General features: G+C 35.8%; 1 protein-coding gene across 2 annotated transcripts; it reads left to right on the top strand.

Moving 5' to 3' along the window:
* The first annotated feature begins 3,228 nt into the window (after positions 1 to 3,228).
* On the top strand, positions 3,229 to 23,948 carry LOC110443786 (sterile alpha motif domain-containing protein 9-like). 2 transcript variants are annotated; one of them, XM_021488197.1, is made up of 10 exons: positions 3,229 to 3,793; positions 7,249 to 7,328; positions 9,909 to 10,210; positions 10,329 to 10,554; positions 12,060 to 12,139; positions 12,639 to 12,855; positions 13,235 to 13,326; positions 13,637 to 18,402; positions 19,742 to 19,845; positions 20,745 to 23,948. In XM_021488197.1, exons 3-9 carry the CDS (start codon positions 9,916 to 9,918, stop codon positions 19,823 to 19,825), a joined length of 5,760 nt encoding a protein of 1,919 aa, XP_021343872.1. In that variant the 5' UTR covers positions 3,229 to 3,793; positions 7,249 to 7,328; positions 9,909 to 9,915; the 3' UTR covers positions 19,826 to 19,845; positions 20,745 to 23,948. The 2 variants fall into 2 exon arrangements, with proteins under 2 accessions (XP_021343872.1, XP_021343871.1); XM_021488196.1 differs by having other exon boundaries at positions 3,230 to 3,793; positions 19,742 to 19,841.
* The last annotated feature ends 1,961 nt before the right edge of the window (positions 23,949 to 25,909 follow it).

The raw sequence follows: 25,909 nt of genomic DNA, 5'->3' as shown, positions 1-25,909 counted from the left end.
AAACTTTCGTAGTACTGATACCTTTTTCATGCATGTTTTTTGAATTTCGGAAATATGTAAAGACCATTTTGCATCTGCACTAAATATTACGCCTAAATGTTTATGACTTTCAACACAATTCAGAGTCTCAGTACCAAAACAAATCTGTAAAGGAAGTATATTTCGCGAATTAGATATAAATAACACATCAGTTTTCTGTTGATTAAATTTAGTAAGCCAGTCCCGTGACCATTTGTCAAGTTTTTCCAAATCTCTGTTTACACACATTTCAATATCAGCATGAGAAGACGAAGAATACATCAAAGAGGTATCATCAGCAAATAAGCGTGAAATACAATTTAAATTATCAACAATATCATTAATATAAACCAAAAATAACAGAGGACCTAACACACTTCCTTGTGTGGTACACCAGCATTTGTGTAACCTATATTAGAATACACACCTTTAACAAGAACCTGTTGTTGTCTGTTTGAAATGTATTTTTTAAACCAATGTAGTAAACCATCTCTAATACCATAAGCATGTAATTTATGTAAAAGACCCCTATGCCAAACTCGGTCAAAAGCCTTCGATATATCACAAAAAATTAGACAAGTATGCTTTTTTTCTTCTAATGAACAACATATATTATGGTAAATTTCTATTAGCTGATGGACAGTGGAATGATGAATCATAAAACCAGATTGTTTCCTATTACTGTAGCTTTAACGTGCAGATCATGATTGCTCAGCTTCTTATATTATACGCCAATATTTCTAAAAATCAGTGTAATAAAATAAGTAAACACTTTGCTATGTCAGCTAAGAAACTACACCAGTATGGCTACACGTAAGGTTTTGAATTAGATTTTGCTATTCTATATTCCCACTTACGTGGTAGACATTCCTGAGTGTGGCTCTCCCCTTGTGGATGATGGTCACTTCTTCCATTTTCTTTTTTTATATATGTTTTTAAGTAATAATAATGTATTTCAAATGTTATCATAACTCTTGGTTTGCATGGAATCCGTCTGGAATGGTCCTAGTACAGAATAGCTTGAGTGGGTGTGGACACTGCGGTCTGTGTTAGCCACAGGTTAATGTCTGGCCAGGTGACTGACATTTACTTTGCCAGTTTACTTCAGTGTCAGTAATTATTATTTTTCATAATGTGTAACGTTGGCTCAAAGATGCATCGAACAGAATATGGTTAAATAGAAAGTGAGATATATTTCAACATTATTTCTACCGTAAATACTAAGAGGCAACAGAGATCTCAAACCCAATTAAGTTTTCTCAAACACAAGTTGAAATTGGATCTTTAGAATAGAAAGGTAAGATATGCTATGGACTGTTTTGAACATTATAGGTAATATATTATTGATTCTGTATGTTATATAATGTTGGTAATACAAAATTGTGTATATCATTGATTCCTTGTACTATTGGTAGAACGGCTCATTCCCCGAACACCAACTCTGGAGAATTGAAAGGAAGGTGTTTATATATGAAATCCTTTGAAGTTTAGTTATAGCCCGTTTCAACTAAGAATGTCAACTCATTTTGTAGATTTGATACTAAAGTCAATAATTAAATGGATAAAAAGTTTTTATTCATACATATAACTGTAATAAACATTTAATACAGCACTAAGTAATAGAAAATGATTATTAAATATTAATATTTACATTATATGAAAAATAAAAATAACATTATATTATATGAAAAATAAAAATAACATTACATTATATGAAAAATAAAATTCCTTAATTTAAGCCACATTGATACTAATGTCAGCAATAAAATAAAGTTTCTATTTACACATATAACAATAATACACATTTAATACAGCACTAAAAGTTAATTATTAAATATTCTAGCACAAATCACATTCTCTATATATATCAAGTAAGTCTCTAACACAAAACATTCTATCCAAGATGCAGAAGCTGTGATGCTGAATCGGCATAGGTCATCAGGTCGATAGTTCCAGTCTGATAACGGTCTTTCAGGGTGGCCAGGCGTCTGTCGATGTTTGGCGTATCTCTTCTGTCGGTGTTGAGTAGTGCCTCCTGCATCTCTATGGATCCGGTTGATGTCATTCACGTTCTGTACGTCTTTAAACGTCTGGATGATGGTGTAGATGTTGGGGTTGGCATGCAGTACTCTTTTCTTCAGTTTACCGTGCCAAGCTTCCAGATGGTTGGTAGTCCGAGGCCCTTCTGTTGAGAAGTGGTTCCAGGTTGGTCGGTCTCCTTCTACCGATTGCTCTGTGACGTAGTCTGTGAAAAGCAGCACGGGATGTGGTATGTCAGCATCATCAGCAACTTCAAGGGTTTGGAACAAGACGTCTTCTACGCTTTGTTAACACTTGGTCATAGATGTGCGAGAGTCTTTGAGCCCCCTCGTTTCGATTTAGAACTGGCCCACTGCGGCGTATCCAGATGGCTTCCTTTATCTGCCGCTTGAACAGAATGCTCTCTCTCTGTCCAAAACTTTGGAGTTATCCCAGTCAATCACATGGTTTTTCGCACATCTATGACCAAGTGTTAAGAAAGCGTAGCTGAATTGAGTCATTTCGGTACATATATAACAACTATTGTACATACGTTTCCAGCGTAGCCGAAATCGACATCGATTTTATGGACAACTCGTACACATTTTACACCTTTGTGTGCATACGCTTTATTGGTCATTTGTCTGATGAAGGTGACAGTGGATATATAGTACTAGTCATCGAAACGTCACATAGAAAATTGTATTGGTTGTGTAAAAAGAACTTCTCATAATCCATACTTACCAACCTGAAGAAAATGTTTAGTAATATCTATGTATTAAAGCACACAATAGCAGATAATAATATCAATAAGTTTTTGATTATCTGATTACTTATCAGAAGTTGATTTACTTGTGCAATTTACCTGTACACTATTTCTGCAATAGACTATAACTCACTATCATCACAACTGACCACCTACGTAAACATGTGATTTTAAGCAGAGTTGGTGTTCAGGGAAGACCCCGGTAGAACTTAGAGGAGATACATTGTTGGTTCTGTTTATTCTATAATACTGGTTCGATGCATTGAGATATATATAATTGATTCTGTATATTGTGTAACAAGTACATTGTATATATTGTTGGAAGTAGTATATAATTGTTTCTGAGTATTGTATAATATTTGTAGATGTTATAACGGATATCAAATTGATTCAGTTTATTGTATAATTTTGGTAAAAGTAATGGGGTAAATATAATTGATTCTGTAATGTTGTATGACATAGGTAGGATTCAGTTATTGGATTAACATGGTAAAAATAATGGAAAACATGTAATTGATTCTGTGTATTGTATGACATTGGTAGAAGTAATGAGGGATAAATAATTAATTCAGCTTCTTTTATTATTTTGGTAAAAGTAATGGCTTGGGCTATATATAATTGATTCGGTGTATTGTATGACATTAGAAGAAGTAATGACGGATAAATAATTAATTCAGGTTTTTTTTATATAATATTGTTATTTAGTTATGGGATATATATCATTATAATTGATTCTGTGTATTGGTTGACATTGGCAGAATTAATAGACGTACACATTGAATAGAATCAGAATAATGTCTATAATATTTACAACAACAACATATTTAGACCTATCAGTTATTATGATATCGAAAGCGAAAGCAGATTTATGAGATTTCGGGAATTATGTAGATGAGATTCTCGTCTACTGCGAGATTGACAGGAAAACGAAACTGATCTCTGATGTGGGTCGCCATTCGGCGCTCTGTTTAGCAGCAAAATGACACTCAGGTAAGGCGTTTAGTATATACAGCGATCTCAATTTAAGACTAGTGAACAAATTATTACAAATTTGAATGCAATGTCTAGGGCAATGATTGCATAAGTAATAGTGTATGGGACCTCTCTGTTATTCGCCTTGGTAGTTGGAGCTAAAACAATTGAATTGGTTTTCTGGTATTTTGAATTGGTTGTCTGGTATTTCAGAGTCCTCTGTGGTGCAGAGTATCAAAATAGAGAAAGCACCGATGATATAAGGTAGATTATGTATAAATAGTAGTGGGATGAGCATTATGTTACTTTTTTTGTATCAATGGGGATTGATTAAAATATTTCTAACACGCATGCGCAACCCTGTATGTATACGTAATACGACTGTCTAGCCTAGTCTGTTAGTACACCTATAATATAATAATATACAGTTGTAGGTGTATTGACAGACGAGGCGAGTACCTGTGGTTCAACTTAAAACATTTGTAAAGGCCTCCTGGACCTTGTCTTTATACAGACATGTATGCAGGTAACATTCAAATATGCACACTTACTGTATTCTTTAATGTAACAACATTCATTTAAGGAATGATTTTTATTTTTTCAACATTTATGAGGTCATAACAACAATGGGTTTATGGACATATTGAATGAATCGCGTTAGCGATTCATGTAAAATATGTCCAAAAACCCATTGTTGTTATGACCTCATAAATGTTGAAAAAATAAATATCATTCCTTATATTTACATTGACGAATCCTTTCAGGATCGATATAACAACGAATAAAACAAATAAACAGGGTTTGTTCCCTGCGTGTTCCCTGGGTGCAACGCAGTGGCGAGAACAGTGTTTTTTTCGCGGGGAAATGTGACACTATCGTGAGAGATCTTAGCTACTGTTAACAACAATAACACAACAAAATGTAGTTCCATATTCAATGTTTATTTGTAGCACAGGACACGTGAATACGTGGATATTTCACAAAGCACAGTTCAATAATATTTTAAGATGTAAGAATTAAGCATCTAGGTCGGTCGTTCCGAGTGAGTAGTTTTTGTAGTGTATTACTAGCAGTGTGATCAGGTTACTGTCAGTTCCCACGTGCTGAGATTCTATGAACACCTGTGTTATGCATCTATGAATGTAATTTTTGTCAATGGGTCTAAGCATACAGAATGTAAATATATATTAAGATATATTTGTGGGTACCTACAACACTGTTTATATCTTTTTTCGCACATTTAAAAACCATTGCAGGATTTGTTGACTGTTGAATGTAAGACACACAAACAAAAGTGAATTGTTTATTATTATACTGACTGGTTAATTTCATACAGAATATTGCTATAGTAATAACAAGGCGATCTTAAGTTAAGATTAGTGTATTATGTGTCCGACATGTCTTGTGTGTTATACCGGGCCGATATCTTACACGACAGTGTTCTTAACAGTTCATATTCACAATAAAACTGACCCTAAGATCAAACAAATTCCCTTCCTCGTGAATTCGCCTTTGTTGAGTGTATTATGTGTACAACATGTCTTGTGTGTTATACAGGGCCGATATCTGACACGACAGTGTTTTTCAACAGTTCTTATTCACAATGTATATATGGGTTTCATTACGTGTAGTCAGCGGTTTTGCTTCGTACCGACGGATCGTGTTCTCCGTACAGACCAGATCATTTCGAAAATTGACTCCGTACTGAACGGATCCTTGTGAAACTGTAGCTGCTTGAAAAATAACTAAATTTTGATATGAAATAAAATGAATCAGACCGTTCCATATTTGCAAATACTGTAGAAAAGATATCATAATTTTCATAGCTTCCTTCTGTTTCGCAGCATCATACAACAAGATCGCGATACTTTCAGAAAAAAAGTTATATTAAGTGTGGCACTGTGTGATTATCATTTTGAAATATTTCAACATTTGTAGCTTATTTTGCTCCGCACCAACCGGATTACTCGGTACCGAACAGATCGGGATAGCGGTGTGTTAGCGTCATTATTTTAGAGAGTAAGACGATCATGTTGAAAGCTGCGGCTGAACTAGATTTGCTCGTCTTAACACCATTGATCAACACAGCAATTATATCATTTTTTCTTGTAAACGAAAATGCCACATATTTTATGGAGAAAAGTTTTCCTTTATAATTCCAGAATTAAATTATAAGGATTGAACTAGATATTACATTGGTCTATGGATGTATGGACCGAAAACCGAAGTACACTCTGAATAAACCGATAACTTAATTAAAAGTAATTTTTTTTACAAGTTTAAGACAATTAGGTTTGGAAAAGAAGGCAGAACTCTTTACTTATTCATTTAAAAGGTTTCATGTCCTCGTTTCGTTGTAAATTGATATTTCATATACAGATTTCCTTACTGATATCTGAGGTCGTGTGAAAGGTTACTAGCAAACTTCGAGCAAGTTAAATATAAATAACATAATTATCTGCTTTGTGTCAGCATAGCTTATCCTATTCTGCTATGTAGCTTCAATACAAATTGTAAAACACTTTATTAATAATCTCATGTTATTTTGTAGTTCTAATCTTGCCGTAATCTTATAGCCACAGTTATCTCTTTTGAGTAATAATAATAATAATAATTGGAGGTTCTTATATACCGCTTTATCACATCCTAGTTTGTAGGTCGTCTCAAAGCGGTTCACAAATTATTATCCGTGGTTATAGAGCCTTTGCAACCAGCCAATACATTTCTCAACTCCCTGGGGAGCTTACAGCCGGAGCTGCCATTTCGGCGCTAACAGCTAGCATTCAACAATTCTAGCACTGCCCAACCACGTACACATTTACAGCTGAGTAGACTGGAACAAGCGGAGGAAAGTATCTTGCTCAAGGATACAACACATTGCCGTTCCGTGGCGCGAACCCGCAACCCTTCGGTCACGAGCCCGGCGTCCTACCACTGTACTACCGTGCCTCATCCGTGGCACGGATCGTAATATACACACTTTACTAATTAAGTTGCAATTAACAGGTACTCCTCTGAATTTTGAAATTCGTTGATTTTTGGGTTTATGCACCTCCCCTTCTGTTTTAACGGTTGACACTTTCGATTTCCAACTTTTTGGCCCCTAGCATCACCGACCAGTCCTAGAGGGACAGGAGAATGATTTAGTGTAATTCATTTTCGACATACTGTATTTATTGCAATTTTTTTAAAGATGTATTCAACTCTGTGTGTGTGTGTGTGTGTGTGTAGGTGTGTGTGTATAGGTGTGTGGGTGTGTAGTTGTGTGTGGGTGTGGGTGTGTATGTGTGTGTGTGTGTGTGTGTAACGAACATCTGATGAGATTAACATACTTTGTTTTAGGGAATAGAATGTTGGATTTTTGTGATAATGGCGTTATGTCGGTCAAAAGCTCCATAGAGCTTATGCTATTTGTTTTAAAATGCCCACCGTCTTTTAATAAAATTTATCTTTTTTTATCTTATATTATACAGAGCGGATGAAGCGACTCTACAACCAACATGGCCGACGAAATACCGTTTCTGTTCTCCGTTTTGAATGACGTAGGCGCATGGTGAGTTCTGAAAACGCAAGTAAATTATGTCTTTATTTTGCAGTCATTTGTGTCAGACTAAAGTCTTGTTTTACAAAGGATTACAAGAATCTAAGGGTCTTATGCGAGAGGAAACTGGGGTACTCGGGTGGGAAATCCACGTGGTTGGGCAGGTGACCCCATACCTTTTCATGTCGGATTTGGGAATTGTAATATATCGCATAGATATTTCCAAACTTGCCGGGTTCCAATACACATAAACAAAATCACAAATGGAGGTACAAAATCTCCTGTATTCGATCATTCTCGCATAGCATTGTAACAATACATAATACGCTCGGGGAGTTTCGAATAGCTCTATAAGGTTTGACTAATGCCCGGAGGCGAGCGGACATAATATCCGGATTAGAGTCACTCGTTAATCAATATACTACAGGAATCAAACCCCGGCCACTTTTGTGAAAGGCGAGTGCTTCGCATCGGTCAATATCATTTATTCAGGTTCATATCACATCATATTCACCAGGTTCTGACTTTTTCTTCTTCATGTTTTTGCCTCCCTGTAAAAATAAGCCAGGATTGAATCCAACAGTTTGGCATCGTAGCTTTCGATGACACCGTCAAGGGTTTTTTTCATAATGAAGCATGTATGACACCGTGTTAACAGCATTTTTATCCTCGATTAGTTTTTGGTAATTTTCAGATGTAACGGAGGCAAAGCGTTCGCCAGTAGCCATCTTCTATTGTCCTCTGACAGATCACGTTTCTGTCTAACTGCGCATGCGTTACGACAGCCTCCGGGGAATTTCAACGTGTGTCGGTTGTCAGGCAGATGTTTTTTATGTTTTGTTTCTTGAATGACTTTCTGTCCTGTGTTGCATGTATTGTAGCTGTGATGACTGATGTGACTTATTTGTAAATTGATCAACTCACCACTATGATTCTTGATAAAGTGTTGCAAATTTTGAAAACGTACGATTTGGACCACGCACATTAAGACTGTTCTTTTGTTTTGAGTGAGAACACGGACAGTGTTTCCCTTATATTTAAATGGACAAAAATGAGCATGCCATATCGTAAAGCATAAGTCAATACTTCAAAAGCAAGTGACAGTTTGCGGGCGCCTCCTGGTCAAGTTACCAGGAAGTACAAGTCGCCGTCCCAACTCCGTTATGACAGGAAACAAAGGAGGTAGTGGAAGCAGAGGAAAAGGTCTTCCCATGAAAAGAAACCGATGTCTCAACAGGATCAACATTGTAATACTGTGAGTGTGGAACCAGTTTGTGAGAAATTTGATGTAAAACCTAAGGTTCAACATCAAAAACCAACTAGTTTTGTCCCAGTGCCACACACTACTATTGTTGACCATGTAACATCTCATTCTGTGTCGTCTCCGGGACCACATTTGGAAGCTGACTTCTCCGGAATTGAACGTTTTGTGTACTATGTTATTCCGTCTTCGTATCTTGTTTCTATGTTTTGTTGTTTACTTCCTGTTTCCGGGAATAAAATGGAAAGTTGAAGAGTGAATCTGTTTCGAATCATCTCTAAATAATCCTCTCACCGCGCAAACCCATTACAGCGCCACCCGACCACCCGGTACAAATAACAAGTATGAACAACATGTTAGATATTCACAGAAGGCTACTTTCGAAAATATCGCAAATGACAATTACAGCAGATAAAACAAGGAACATAAAAATAAAGTAGCATTGGATCCAAACGGTAAGGACTCTCATACCTGATACGGGTCATTTTTAGGCTGGGACAGACTGAAGGTATGGAACACCTTTGTTGCACGGATGTCTAGTTTGTGACGTCATATAGGACTTCGTTGTACCTATGACGACGTCATATTATACCTGACGTCATCAAATAGTGTGTAGGCCGGTATGCAGTCATTTAAAATGGACTTTACAAGTTTTTCTCAAGACGACTGATGAAGGACATGAGCCCTAAAATTTTCAAAGAGTATCATTTTGTAAATGAATCAGTTTGACCTTATTAAGTAAATATGCACGAAATCTCTTCAGCACACACACATTGTTTGTTGGCCCTCCTTTTCGCGATTTTTCAAGATGGCGGACGTAAACAAGGAAACGTTTCAAGAATGATCTAATACCTAATATTTTTTGAGGAGGGCTTTTGATCTTATTATTATCAACAGGCGACAGGGGATTGAATTGTAGAGTGCTTGAATGTAATCAAATGTGCAGGAAGACGTTGTTAGAACTCATGGCGAAAAGTTCGTCCTGGCCTTTATATGCTGTATTCTGTGCCTGATTGTGAAGAGTCCGTGTGATTAAATATTATAATTTTATAACTACAATGGGTGGTCGGGTGGCGCATTTGATAATGCACTCGCCTTTCACCAAGGCGGCCGGGGTTCGATTCCCCGATCGGACATAGATAAAGACATAAAAAGGTATCGGGTCACCTACCCGACCACGTGAGTTTTCTCCAGGTATTACGTTTTCCTCCCCCATTAAGACCCCCGCACACTTCCATTCGGTCCAACAAGAGTGAAATAAAAGTCGAAATAGCTTGTTTCATAATTGTTGCAAAATAAACAATATTGTAGAAAAAATATGTTTGTTTCAGAAATATAATGGATGTCAAACACAAGCTAGTCCTTAGAAAAAACGAGACGTACCTAAGAGATAATCTACAAGTAAACGTTATACTTCCACGCTTGTATGAGGAGGGTGTCATTTCTGATGATGACCGAGAGCGAATCAACGCTGAAGTCACAACACGGAAACAGATCAGCAAATTACTCTCAATTATTAAACGAAAACCGGACGTCTACAGGAAACTTCTAGGAGTACTGGAAGTAGAAGATTGCCAATACATCAAAGAAAAACTGGAGTCTACTTTCATAGATGAAGAAACTCTTAGAAAGGGTAAGCACAATATTTTAATTTTTAGGTTTCTATTCGATATCTCGTGTACCATAATAATGCAAAATTGCACATGTGATATTTCCCCTAAAACTTTGCTTCGATGTTCTTTTCTTTACAGAACAAGAGTCAGATGAAGATTTTGTGAAAGAACGGCTTTTGATCCTTTTCCGAGAGTCAGAAGACGGAAGGGTTAGGTATACCACGCTGGAAGATGATATACGTCAGGAAATTTGTTTACATGGTAAAGAATTTAGACCAGAGAAAGATCTACTCAAAAGCATCGTTCAGAAGACTTTCCCTACGGTCCAATACAAAACCGTGCGACGTGAGAAACTGGAGTCTATGTATCCTTTTTCATGTTGTCGATCAGATCAAAATGTAAACATTTATAAATATATGAAATATGGTAATAAATATTTAAACAATATACAATATTTTCCAAAAAAACGTCATTTAGAATCTACGTAGAAACTGTTCATTATGAGAAACTTCATTTGCCACATTTTTTTGCATCAGAAATACAAAAACACAGTTAAAAGAGTTGTCTCGTACTCGTTTTGAACTCATAAAAGATAAATAAAAATAAAATATATGTGGCTTATTGTTTAAATTACTCATAAAAAACTTTTAGGGTAGGCAAGACAAACGTAGGTACATTTTGGAAAATGGAAAGCAATATTTAGATAAGCCTTGTGTATAATGCGGTCTGTTTTAGGTATGTTCTCAATACATGCACACGAGTTCGATGCTTTTAGTATTTCATTCAACAATAATACAGAAAACAAATGTCTACAGTTCATTACTTCACTTACTTTTAAAAGTATACCACAACTCACAGAACCTCTAATGTGGAATTTTGACAAATGTCCTTTTTACAATAGCTCTGGAACACGACAGCAAATTTACATGCACACAGATTATATAGACTTACCACATCAAACACATAGTTCTAAACCACACCAAACTGGACCCGGGCCATCCCAGGCCCCTCCGGTCGAGGCCTTATTTGGCCTCTCTCTCCAGAGGCTCACATTCCTAAACCTCGAATCCCGACTCTCAACTCTAGACTCTGGACTCCTTACTCCTCATAAAACCTATACAACATTAACTAGTCATTATTAGGTACCACCTATTGCACATAAGTAATGAGGCACGTGCAGCAATTTATTCTAACTTCTAAGATAACTTTCCTCTTCTAAAACAACAATACTAGATACTGACAAGAATGAACCAGTTGTTGGCATTCTTGTTTAAAATGCTCAAGGTTAAAAGAGAATAACTACTATTTTTACGGACTATACCATATGGCAATGACAGTTTCCCCTGTTTTGGGGAGTTCACACTCTCTTTCCTATCTCTATGTCATCCATAACTGACCTGGTCGCCACTAGATGGATAGCCCTATAGCACTATCTACAATTTCACAGTCCTCCGTCAATCAATGCACGGTGTTATCCAAATAGTTAGATTTGACCTCGGATATACTTTTGACCAAAGTGCTGCTCTCTGTTGATACCCACTGTCTTACATATTATAGGATGTTTCCATTATTTATCATTAGTACCTAATTACAGCCCATTTCGTTGCAAATGTTGATTATAGTCTAAAAATAATTTGATTTTACTAGAATTTCATGTGGAAAAAATGCATTATATTGAGAAATATGTATCGTTCGTTTATGGAATATAAGGAGCAATAATTTCATGTTTTGTTTTTAGTTTAATTGCTTAGATAAAAATAAGGTGTAGTGAACCTATGTAAAACATTTAGCCGATCTCAAACATACATTTTAACCAGTATTGCATGCTAACTAGTTGCAAGTTAAAATATAGATTCTTAACCGTTTGAGATGTATCTTTACCAATTTGACAAGGAAATCATCAGATGACGGTGAAACCGAAGCTGGTATAATTCCAAGTGATGAAGATGGTAAGAAAATGTTACACTTTTTCAGTATGCCAATTTTTCCATGTGAATGTGCGATATCAGTTTTATGCTCTTTGCATCCTTATATACAACGAATAATTGAAACAGTTACATTCGGAACGTGTGTCACGTATGGTATGACCTATTGTTGTTTCTAGTAATGCAAAAGTGTTTTTTGCAGTATGAAAATGCTCGCGTGGTTCGCGTCGAGTAAGTTAGCGCGAAATTATCCACACCGTGAATATATATATGTATTTATAAATAATGTCGATACTTGATATAAAGATTATATGGATTTCTGAATCATTGCTAACATTTTCCACACTACGATCAGTTCAAAAGGTCATAACGAGAATATTTCCACACGCGAGACGGTCCACTTTTACAAAAAGCAATATAAAGAAAACCTCGATTAGGTACCTGAATTATATTTCTGAGGTCAATATTACATATTTTAATTGAAACGCTGCCATTCTCCTGACTTTCAATTAATCTCTTTCAGATTACGACTTTGCCGAAGAGTTTGTGAAAGAGAAACTTTTGCATCTGTTTCAAGAAACTGAAGGAAAGGAGATAGAGTTTAGTACTTTAGAAACCGTTTTAAAAAGACAGATTTCCTGCCATGGGAAAAAGATCAGAGTGGAGAACATTCCAAGAATTGTCCAAAAGACGTTTCCAAAGGTTGTTTACAAAAAAGCAAAGAGAGGAAAGCGGAAGATGTATCCTTTCTTACCAATCGTAACTATGTCATGATAGGTTTAAATAAACAGAAATAAGAAAAGAATTTCTAAAGCATCCTTACATATGCCGAATGTAATAAATATCTTTTTTTTTAATCCGTGATGCAGCCTTATTTTAACGACCTTTGTTGTATTTAGAGGTGCCTATTTTGGCATTTATAAACCCCTGAAACAGTTCAAATGTATCCATGCAAGATACATGCAAGAGTATCGTACAAACGAGTAAAGAGCAATGTACACCGGTCATATTGCAGCATAGATATCGTTCTGATACATACTGCTATTAATAGTTTCTGTGACCATTTGGATAGCTTTTTCAAAAATAATTATAAGAAATCATTGTCCTTCACACTCTTAGACATGTTTTCAAGAACTTGGCAAAGAAAGATCACGACAGTGACGATTCTGATGATAATGGAGGTGCATTTGCATTGTCTGACGAGGCAAATCGTAAGTAGCATTCTGATAACTTTGAAAAGATGTAATAATGTCACTTCTTTTCACTTAAAGAATCGAAATCATTTAAGTTTTTCAGTATATTATGAGTATTTCCCTTCAAATTAAAGCTGCTTTTTAAAATGTTACAAGATAAATGTGTGTTTGCTTATGTACCATGAACGTGTTCACATTAATATTCATGATTTAAAAAAAAATTAAAAAAATGGTGGGAGTTTCTGGACAGAAGTAAAGCAAAAACCAAAATACATATACATTAATTTTACGAAATGTTGTTGTATTTTCATTTTTTAATCTGAAACAGCAGCAAATGAGAAGAATAAACATCCGCCAGAAACGCATTTGGACCAATTAAACGTGACCGATCTGTGTAAATTTTTGGAGCCAAAGTTTCTACAAAGTGACATAAGTCTTCATGCGTTGGAAATGTTTGAAAAGAACGAAATCGGTGGACATGTGTTTAAACATTTTGAGATGGAAGATTTATCGGCCATAACGGATTTGTCATACGGACAGAAAAAATCGATATTGATTTTGAAAGATAAACTCATTTCCGATGAGGAAGCCTCTCAGACCAGCGTCCCGTGTCCAGATGTAAGTGATGAAACCAAACCGATAATCCGGGAATCAGTCAGAAAGTTCGATACATCTGCTGGTGTGCTAGGATCGTACAGAAAAGGAGCTATTCTTTCCGCAGATGTCCACAGAGTCCATAATTTAATCGAACCAGTTCATAGGTTCATCAACTGTCCTGATGATGGAGCGCAAAACATTACATCTTGGTTGGCTTCTGAGACCATTACTTTTGCTGCAGCGTGTATGAATGACAGAACGAATGGAACTATCCATTTTGGCGTCAAGGGTGTGAATGACGACATTCAAATGAAAGGAGAAATTGTTGGCGTCTCAGTTGACAAAGACAGGTGCAATGAAGCAATTAAAAGGATTCTGCGAGAAAAGATGTTCGAAGATCAAATGGAAATGGCATGGAAGTGCATTCGACCTCCTGAGTTTATTCATGTTGCTGAGTCTGGCAAAAATCTTGCATGCGTCGTAGTTGAAGTTGACGTTGTTCCCCATGCTGCTTTATTGGAAGATGAAGCTGTTTTTATAAGAACAAATATAAGAGGTAACATCAAGCCCACGCTTTATCGCTTCACAGAGGGCAGTGCCATACCAGCGAAACAAAACGAGGACCAAATGCGTCAATACATGAAGCTAAAGGGAAGGCTTTACGACCATCGCAAAAACCAGGAAAATAAGCCTAAACCTAAAAAAATTCAACAGGACCTACGGCAAAAATTTTTGAACGTCTTTTCTTGTGGAGAACCAAAACTAACAGAAGAAACTTACCCTGTTATTTTTACAGGTCGGTGTGATGAGAACTCAGCAAAGGAAGTGACTGAAAACTGCTTTGAATTTGTTCAGCTTTTACAGCCATATGCAGTGTTTGATTTCAATTCTTCAACTGGACCAGGATCACTACACTACTATGTAGAGGAAACAAAAGAGCAAGCACTGAAAATAGTGACTACAGACAACTTCGATAAAGAAAGCGAGGAAAATAAAAAAGACGCCGAAAGACATGGTCGTCTAATGGATGATCTTCGGAACTCTTACATGCAAACTTGGGTATTTGCAAATGGATATGACAGAATGCGACGAGAAGACATGAACGCTTTTAATTGGAAGCAGACAAGAAGCCAGGGCTTCAAAGAAGCTTTGCGATATTGTTACAATGATATTCCAACAGGACGAGGAGTCGCAATTTTTCTGCTGCTTTCAAAAAACTATGACGTCATGCTGGAAGCCGCCGAAGACGTCCTCTCAAAATTCCATGGACAGTGGATTTTGCTTGCACCCTCAGACGATATAGCTACGAACTGGATATCCGAACTGATTCGCAGAAATAGTGTTGACAAAACGATCATCAACGAGAGATGTATCATAGGAATGACGTGGAAGCAGATGAATACGATGATTCGTCAAGTTGTAGGACCGCTCCAAGATTCTGCTTGCCAAATACCACTTGCAAATGGGGGATTCTGTACGCTGAGAAACAGAGTGAAAAATGAACTTTGTGACCTAGATATTCTAAGTCAACAAGAATGCGACAATAGTGACATATTGAAAGACAAAGTCATGAAGCAGAAGCACTACAGAGATGTACAGGAAACATTCTATCATGGCGGAGAGCCAAGCTGGTTGAACTACTGGTATAAAGAGGATCACGTTTGTCGGAGATCACAACATGACACATTGATGAAATACGTCAGGTGTGCATTAAAAGGGGAAAAGAGTGACGAGGATAAAGTTCCTGTGGTAACACTAATACATCAACCTGGATCTGGAGGCACAACAACGGCCCGACAGATTTTGTGGGATTTGCGAAAAGAGTATCGATGTTGTGTCGCAAGAAGAATCACAGATCAAACATGTGACCAAATACTGGAACTGCGAAATTATGAAGAGTCCAATTCTCCTCGTCCTCCACTGGTCTTACTCGATAATTGCGACGAAGAGATTTTGGTTAATCTGCAATCCTATCTGCAAAGAAGGGCAATAGAGGCATCGATCCGTTCCGAGGAACCTATTGAAACATTCTGTGTCCTTCTCGTTTGTTCACGTAGAACCAGTCTACCTCGAAATTACATAAAAGATCAAACCGTTCTAATTCGGCAAGAATTAGATGACCAGGAGCTTGATTGGTTTAATAGGAAGGCTGGTGTTTTGAAAAACCGATTCGAGAAAGATGAAGGCATCGATCCAAAGCTGCTCATATCTTTCAACATCCTTAAAGAAAATTTCAACTTTTCGTACATCCAAAGTGCTGTGAAGCAGTTCGTTGATGGTATTGAGGCACAAGAAGAAAAGGATTTACTGCTGTTTCTGTCACTGATAAACACTTTTGATATAGATTTCCAGCCGATCCCCATCAGCGCGTTTGATGCCCTAATGGAGGTGAAACGGGGTAAAAGCAAAGTACTGAACTTTGGATTAGCTCTACAGCATCGTTTTGCGAACAGTGAGAGACAATGGCAGAAACAAATCAGTACAGAACTAATGGTTCTTCTGAACATATCTGCAAGAGGCGGTCAAGGAAACAATCTGAAGGCTTTGTCCATAGCCAGCCCTTTATTTGCCAGCGAAATATTCAAATACCTACAGGAAATATCACATAAAAGTATAAGCTCAATACTGATGCAGTTTTTGCAGTCACGAGTATTCAATCGGCAGAACAGATCAGTGGACCAAGTCATCCGTATTGTCAACGATTTATTGATGAAACGGGAGATTTTGGACAATGGAAAAAAGGAGAAATTTTCCCGACTTCTGACAGAAGTGCTTCAAAAAGAAGATACAGAAAAGGCAGTGTCAATCTTGCAGAAAGGCTTTGAGACAACGGATGATCCGAGAATCATCCAACATATTGCAAGGCTTTACATACACTGCAAAAACTGGGAAAAAGCGACTGAATTTGCAATCAAGGCTACACAAATCAGACCCAACAACTCCTATTTTTGGGATACATACGGTCAGATTTTCAAAACTCAGCTGTTTGAAAAATATAAAACATGTATGTTGACTGACGACGTTTTGTCGGTGAATGATACATGTGACATCATCCAGGTTGCGATGAAAGGTATCGAAAAGTTCCACAGAGAACAAGTAGAAAGTGAACATGATAAGCATGCTTCACAAAATGACGCAGGCTATTTTGGCGAGGTAAGACTAATAATTTTGTTGGTCAAAATATTGCAATGTTCCCCTTTCGAAGACAGTATGCTGCATTCATACATTGTAAACGGGCAATTCCAGGCTTCAGCGTTTGAACAAATCAATCACGAAAGCCGAGAAGTCCTGAAGCGTTTGCATGGCTACACAGAAACAGCGATGCGAAAGATGGAAGAAAAATCAGCTCAGCTTAAGGGAACCAGTTCAATAAATATAGTCAGAGATAAGCATGGCTACCTGGAAGAATTAGCGGCTTTGCAGGAAAGTGTTGACAACATTTTTGGCGAGAAGAGTGACGAAGTACCGGCACATCTTACCCAAAAGGAAACCGCTGATTTCAGGCGAAGGAGAGTCCGAAGACTTGGAGGAAGATCACTGACAACACTTTTACGGATAAGGCGAAAGATCGGTGACGATATGCAACATTTGGACATCATGTTTGATCACTTAATGAAGAACGTCTGCTCTTCTTTCTCAGAACCATTCGACACTATAATCTTAATCAGTGTGGCAATTGTGAGGAGGATAATCTATCTGAAAGAAAGTGTTACTTCCAAACTTCCTCAGATTTTAGAACTTTCAAAACGACTGTATGACGTCGAATGCAGTTCAAAGAATGGTTCTGTCTACATGGAAGTATTCCTGTTCTTAATGATGTTTCATTGGCCAACTCAGAACAGAAAAGAGAGGGATCTTTGTCCTATAGGAACACTACGCGACGCCATGGGACGATGGAAATGTGCCTTTCTGAAGAAGCATCCACGTCAAAGAGATGACAGAAATCCACATAGACAGAAAGAGGCAACTCTGTTTTTTCTCGGCAAAGATTTAGCCAGTGATGAAATAGTTTATTATGAAGAACTACACAGTCGTCACAATGCTGTTTATTTTAATCGAGATCAAATTTGGGAGGGCCGCAACGTAGTGAATAAACTGCAGCGATTGGAAGGAACGCTGGTTGGGGATGGATTAGAAGTCCTGATAAACATTGAAACGAGGTCCGGAAACATTGAGACATTAACTGTTCCAACGTCTATGCCAATCGGACGGAGGTCACTGTGGCAGAAGAGGGTATTTTTCTATCTTGGATTCACATGGGCTGGGCCAAAAGCATTTGACGTATCATCAGATGATCGTCAGAATCTCCTTGGAAAATCGGACACACCTAAGGCTGTTTTGCCGCCCCGTGTCCGGGACAAGTCAGCCTACGCTCTTGAACGAGGTAGGGAAAAGCCAACCTGCGGTCTCGATCCAACCACGAAAATAGATGAAATCCGCCAGAAGTTAAAAATGATTGAGAAACACAAGTCCAAGAAAAAGAAAACTCCGAAGCAGGTGAGCACATTTGCATACCATTCCAATTGTTACGAAGTGAATGGTATGCAGTATCATGTTTCTCCTACTCGCGTTTATAGTGAACTAAAGTCGAGCTTCTGTACTATATCCTTGACTGAAATCGAGTAAAAAAAACTATAGTCTTTTGATACTGATTAGCTAGTCTTTTATTGATTCATTTGAAAGAAAAGTTTCCATCGACGTGCTTTAAAAAGAAACCAAATTGGGACACACTTGTTGATACTAGTATCTAGATTTATTTAGTCAGTTAAGTTAGAACTGGTTTTACGGAGGTGACTTTGCCTCATTACTTTCAGCCATCGAGACTCGCAGGTCAAGCATTATTGAACTGCCGTTATTTTTTCTGCAAACGTAAGCATAATTCTGTAATTTTGATTTTCAGGTTGTCTTGTTATGACCAATAATTATTTCAAAATAATACTGACGGATTTTCAAACCATATATTTAGCTCACCTGCCCGAAGGGCAAGTGAGCTTATGTCTTGGTGCGTCGTCCGTCCGTCCGGCGTCCGGCAACTTTTCATTTAAACGACTTCTTTTGAAGAACGGGCAGGCGAAGAGCCATGATATTTGACTGAAAGCTTCCTTGGTAGGAGCCAAGTTTGCGAATGAAAATGACCTTGACCTACTTTCAATGTCACAGGGGTCAAATATGTCAAACGCTTCAAACGACTATTTCTGAAGAACCAAAAGGTATAGAATCTTTATATTGCTGGTGGCTTCCTGGGATAGAGCCAGACAAAGATTAAGAATGAAAATGACTTTGACCTGCTTTCAGTTGTGGCTTCTTGGAACAGAGCTCACCAAAGTTTGCAAATTAGAATGACTTCAAAACCTACTTTAAATGTCACAGAGGTCAACAACATTTCAAAGGATTTGTTTTGAAGAACCAAAAGGAATGGATTTATAAGATTTGGCTGGTAGCTTCTTGGGATAGAGCTATATGTTTGAGAAGGAAAATGAATTGACATACTTATAAGGTCACGGGAAAAAATATGTCAAACAACTTTGAAGAAGAACGATTGCCAAAAAGCATAAAATCCTATAATATTATTTGACTGGTAGTTTCAATAGATATGGAGCCGACAAAGTTTGCGAGTGACAAATTTGTAGTACAATATAATATTTAATGAGAATATTTGCTATGACTGCTTCAGGTGAGCGATACAGGCCCTTTTGGGCCTCTTGTTCCAAATGCTTGACTTCAAATAACAAACAGATTTGCGATTTTAATGAACTTAAAATGTATGTATATTAAATCTACAAAATAATGTCCAAAAAAAGCAAAACACATTTATGATGTATGAATATTGATGCAGGCTAAAGAAATAAGTCAGGAAGAGGATTTGAAAAGGGAATTAGAAACCTTGCTTCAACGAATGCAGGACGTGTTTGGAAACTGATATGAGAAAGTAACATGTAAGTACGTGGCAGTTATTTTTGCACCATAGAGAAACAGTCATCCTAACGTCAACCGCTTTTAAAAATGATCTTTTAGAAATCAAACTATTGTAGACAATAATCAATAATTCTATCTATCAGACGACTACCCTTTATGGTCCATTACATTAATTGTGTTATGAACACACATTTAAATAATAACATATAACGGAGTTGAGATTGGCCGTAGATTTCTATTGTTTTAATTGTGATGTCACACAGGGAAAAGAACTAGGACAAATTCGTGGCATAAGACTTCCAATTGCATTATGACGTCACAAAAGAGCAAGGCTTGGAGTAAGAATATCAATAAATTTTAAATTTCTAGTCAACCTGGAAAATGTTGTCTATAATGTTCGCAACATGATTTTGGTTATGTGATAAGCAGATTCTCATTTTGTTTACATCTTATAAGAGACCTATGAAACGCATCACGAGTTTCAGTCATAGCTCGCCAGACACATGTTAAAAAAGCAATGATAACACTCGTTCCATAACTTATATTGAATGGAAACTCGTGTTAGATCCTCTGTGTATAGCTTTTTAGATCAATGATTTTTTTTAATATAAATTGATGAGGCTACGGTTATACAGGTCAATAACAAGGGACTACACTCTGTCTTCGTAAACCAATAGTGATCATTCGGTTGCTTATCGTTTAATTTAAAACAAGTTAAACACTACTAATACTTAACACTAAATCATAAATAATTCATTGCTTCATCAGTTTTCACCACTACCAATAGTCGTTAGTTAAGATAGAGAACATATTGAATTCAATAATTGCTTAATTGATTCAAGAATATCAGTCCGGAAATCTTTCAGATTATTCTAATCTAAAAATGAAAAAAAAGTGTAGAATACTATTATGTTTCTTTGCAGGATTGGCAGGTCAACCTCTTCGAATCGGTTGTGTTGATAAATATCATTACATTACAAGGAGCATTGATCCAGCATCAAGAGTAACCATAGCAATCCCGCGTGTTAGTTGAATGCATCAAATTGTTAAAAAAAAACAGTTGTGTATTTTGTGCTACAATGCCTGTTCTGGATAGTCTTACAAGCCTGCTTCATCTTTTATATGATGTACTTAGTGTCTTGTAGATATGTTGTACAACACTTTTATACACAAAAGCAGGAATTGACAATTGTCCTCACACAAATTAAGAATAAACCATGATTTTGATATAAAAAAAATCAAAAAAAATCTATCAATTATTTCGAATGAACGAAAAAATAACATAATAGAGAAAATAGATCGAAAAATAAATTATTTTTAAAATATTACCTGGGTAGATATTACTAGTATTTTGGTGACCATGTCCATTTTCTGTTTGTTGACATCTGAACATGTATAGACATAGAAAAACAAAATTTGTGGAGGCACCTACCGGACACAAAGATGCTCGTTTAACGTGGTAGATGACATAATTGTGACGATATCTGAAAAAGGGTTCGTCAAAACTGATATGATAAGATGTCACAAGTTTTGTAATTTTTTTAAATCTACATTGTGTAATAAGACAATTTGTCTTTCCTTTTTCAGTAAAAGGTTATAAACATATTGTGATAATTATTCGGTGTTTAAAAGACAACATGGCTATTTTTTATGTTTCATCTTCTACCTTTTCAATCGTTCTGTACACCCATCCTTCTGTACAATATTTTGCCTAAACTTTCAGGTTAGCTCCATTACTTTAATCCTAAAGTCAAATATTCGCCACAATTTATGTATAAATACATCACGAGGAGTATCACAGTATTACATCAAATAAAGGTCAGTGTGCCCCTTGTTTTTCGCTCCTCTGATTTTAGTTAACTTTGCGTTTAGTATTCACCAAAATTCATAATACTTTACTATGTATGTTTAACGTCAAAAATATATTACCTTAAAATGTCATGTGGCATTGTCCAAATAAAACTGCAATTTATTTCCGGTTTCCAGTATACATTAATGCTGAAATGTGCTATTTTTCATGAGCGATGTTCACATAATCCATGGCAATGATTCACATTCTTCAGCGAAAACTTCATGTTGGTGAACAAAAAATCCGATACTGAAGGGATTGAAAGCATGCACCTTTCCTGCAAGACTTTTCCTCTAATATTATTTCGACAACTGTTGCCTGTTTGTGATGTTTATTTTATTTTATTTATTTTCTTATTATTTTTATATGCTATTTTTTTCTGCTTTTTGCAAATTATGAGTGGCATTTAAGAAGTATACATTATGGCAATGTGTGAAAAAACGTCAGTAATACAGTTCGAATTGTCAATTATTGATATGTTATTTAAAAGATTAATTTACATGTCACTTATTGCGATGTTTGCAAAAATATTGTCAATAAGGTAATGAACATGAGATTTTTGTAATATGTGTGAAAATATTGAACACTCTTATGAGCACATACAATAAGATGAATTGTCTATTCTTAATGATTAACTTATTGCGATGTTTGATAAAATATTATCAATAAAGGTATGAATGTGTCAATTATTGTGATGTTTCATGTAAAACAACGGTTACATAAATTGAACTATACATATTAATTAATTTACATGTCATTTATTGTGATGTTTGCAAAAATATCACCATTAAGGTTATGAATATGTCAATTACATATGTATTTTGATATTTGTGAAAACATTTAACAATAACATTTGGATGTCTTATTTTCAAATTTTAAGATGAATTTGTCTATTCTTAATGGTTAATGGACATGTCACTTATTGGGCTGTTTTGCAAAAATTATCAGTAAGGTTAAGAATAAGCAATCGGAAGATAAATTGTAAATTATTGCGATACTATAATCCTTATTAATTAATCGACATGTCACTTATTGCGATGTTTGCAAAAATATTGTCAATAAGGTTATGAATATGTCAATTTTTAAAGAATGATTACGGGGAATGTGTCGCTTATAGTGAGGTTTACATATCAGTAAGATCAGTTGAATTTGTCGGTACTGAATTATTTTATATTGTAATATTAGTGTGTGCGTTTGGATGTTTTAACGTATGCTTGTAGTATTACTGTTTCCTTGAAAAAGGCAAAAATGTCAACCCGAAAACTCATCATTTAGTCTGTCTACCTTTTGTAGTCAGAGTAGTGGTTTATTTGTATAATTTATGTATCAATGTTATTGTGATTACTGCTATTTATATAAGTTAAGAGCAAAACTTGCCGAAGAGAAATTTATTGTTTTACACCTGAAATTGAATATTCTGAATCGTACTTGCCAGTGGTTTATTTGAATAATTGATTTATCAATGGTACAGTGATTACTGCTATTTATATTGAGTAAGAACCAAACTTGCCGAATTGAAGTAGTGTTGTACGACTGAAATTGAATGTATCACATTGTGCAAAGTTCTAGTCCGGGGTTCGAACACTGGCACTTTAGAATGTGGTACTATCGATCTAACCAGCTGAGCTACCTTTCCAACGGAACTGTCCTAGCCCAAAATGTGCTACTGATATATCAAATTGGAAGTTAATGGGAGTTAACTGTATATTTCAGTAGGATTTCAACTCATGTGTATCTCAAATTATAAAACGTGTTACAAGAATCAAACTTGTTCAATCACATATAAGCTTTAAATATAAGCTAGTTTCTGGATTTATATTTCAATGCGTAAATAAGTCACTCGATATGGCGTGACTACCCTTGTATTGGTGCTGAATAATGGTTTTGTTTTTAATCAATGTAATATCCACTATGGCCGTCGTGGCCTTGTTGTGATTGTATATATGTGAATTTAGTTCCAAATTACTTTCAAAACAGTCAATGGCATAATGGAAATATAAAATGCATAATATGTTGAAAGGTTTATTTATTGAAATGTAGTGTGCTGCTTTGATTACCAAATGTCTCAATAAGCATAATGATGTACTGTGATGAATCGATTTTTCCTACACCAAACTAAATAATATACGGTTAGTGTTTATGAAATGGCAAATAATTGATTGCAATGGTAATGTGGTGTTGAGATAGGGTTTGAGGGTTTTTACCGAAAAGGTACCACTACAACACTTTCAATCGCGAAGAATATTTCCACTACAGGAGTATTCTCCCTTTTATATAAATGATTATATCAATGATGAAACAACGAAAATGAGTTTTTCTTGGTTACTCTTTTTTCATTGTTACTGTGTACATCTCTCATCTTGATGCAGCACACTTATAATTGCTGTATAGTAGGATAGCAATATCTGTAAAGTATAGGCTTGGTAGTAGAAAGGTACAGAGGTCCCGAGTTCGACACCTGCAGTTGTTTTGCTATTGTTTTTGCTTTTATGCAACAGAAGATGTGATTTGCATAAAAACACTTCTGCAGGAAATTGCTGAAGAAATATTTCAAAATAGTGATACGAAAATAAAATATTTATACTTGATGATTCTCTGTACCCTCCAAAATTTGCAGAATGTTAGATTTGGAGATACGATACCTTGTTCTGAAATACATTTATCTTTGTGTTTATCATATGAATGTTTTTGTAATTTCCTACACTATTGTTTACTTTTATGTTTATTTCAATATTAACAAACATTTATGTATACAGTTATAAGATTGTTCATATATTGAAAGTTGTCATTAGTTATTTCGCGTCAGTATTTACGTCTCTGAGTACCAGTGTATAAATTACAGCATTAACTAATTAAATTGATTTAAAGACAGTTCCTGTTGTTGTGATGTTTTTTATCGTCTTTTATCTTTGTGTATTGACTATGTGTTTCGTTAGTTAGCTCATCTGAGCCGAGGGCAAGTGTCATTGCAATTAACTATGTTTTTCTTAAGCCCCAAGAAGAGACATAAGACTGCTAGTTTATTCTATAATTATAACTACCTGTATTGGAATTTGGTCCTTACAGCTTTACAAGGAGTGACGTTAAGAAATCCAAATTCACTTTTATATTTAATACTATATACTTTGAAATTGGTTTCTTCTACTTGTGTCAGATCCAACCCCATAACACGCTATTGGCATATGGCATATAAAGAGAAATATGTTGAAATAATCAAAGCCTTTTTATGTCTCTGATTTAAGGGGCTCGGTAAATGGCCAAAAATGGTATCATTTTCAAAAATATACTTCTCAAGTAAGCAGAAATATCAGAGGTTTTAATTTTTCTTTCTCTATAACATGATCAGAATATCTCAATTGCTCTTTATCCAAATAAAATATATGTTCACACGGACCCAGACAACCCTAAATATGTCACAGGTAAACATGTGTATGAAGGGTAGAGAGTCTCTGACAAGTTTTATGTCCGTATGATATCATCTGATTGTAAAAATCCACAGATAAAACTAATTAACAAAAACTCACTTTATGGGACAGAGTTCAACATAATCAATGGTGGATTTAGAAAAAAACTGAATCTGAATATTTTTGGTAAAAAACTTTAAATTTCGAGCAATGATAAAAAAAACATCTTCTGTAACAAAGGTATAACTTTTTTGACATTGTACGATATGTGTTTTATTCAAAACTCATTAAACTGAAAGGACCATGTTAAGAGTTTTTTAAATTTCAACGTTTGCAATATAGTGTCGAGAATCTTCTATTAAAGTTATTTAGATAGATAACTGAGACTATAGATACTCCAAAATAGCCAGGTTTATGTATTTAATAGGATTTAATAGGATATTAGTGGACGCAGGCATTGCTGCCTCTTGATCCACATCAATGCAATATTAAATACGATGTGGTAAACATGAAATAAGCCTATACATAAGACGCTATATTGATTGAAGCTGGTTGGAAGTGGGATCTAAAAGTGATGACGTCTATGAGACATTTGCAATGATAGATGGTTCTGTTCTGTTCTTCATTAGCTAAAAGTCCTTAGGCTTATATTTACATACATATATACATATAACATTCTCTAAACACAATTAGAATAGACAGGAGAGTGACATCACAGTATACATAAGACACCGTTCAATAATGTGCATATAACAATACTTAATTAACACCTTACAGTTATGGAACACCACAATACATCAACCTTAAATCAACGCCTCTTAAAAGCTTCATATAA

Source organism: Mizuhopecten yessoensis, unplaced genomic scaffold, assembly GCF_002113885.1.
Source record: "Mizuhopecten yessoensis strain PY_sf001 unplaced genomic scaffold, ASM211388v2 scaffold716359, whole genome shotgun sequence".
Classification (NCBI taxonomy): Eukaryota; Metazoa; Mollusca; class Bivalvia; order Pectinida; family Pectinidae; genus Mizuhopecten; species Mizuhopecten yessoensis.
The sequence above is the reverse complement of the archived record's forward strand: the minus strand, read 5'-3'. Positions and strand labels throughout refer to the sequence as shown.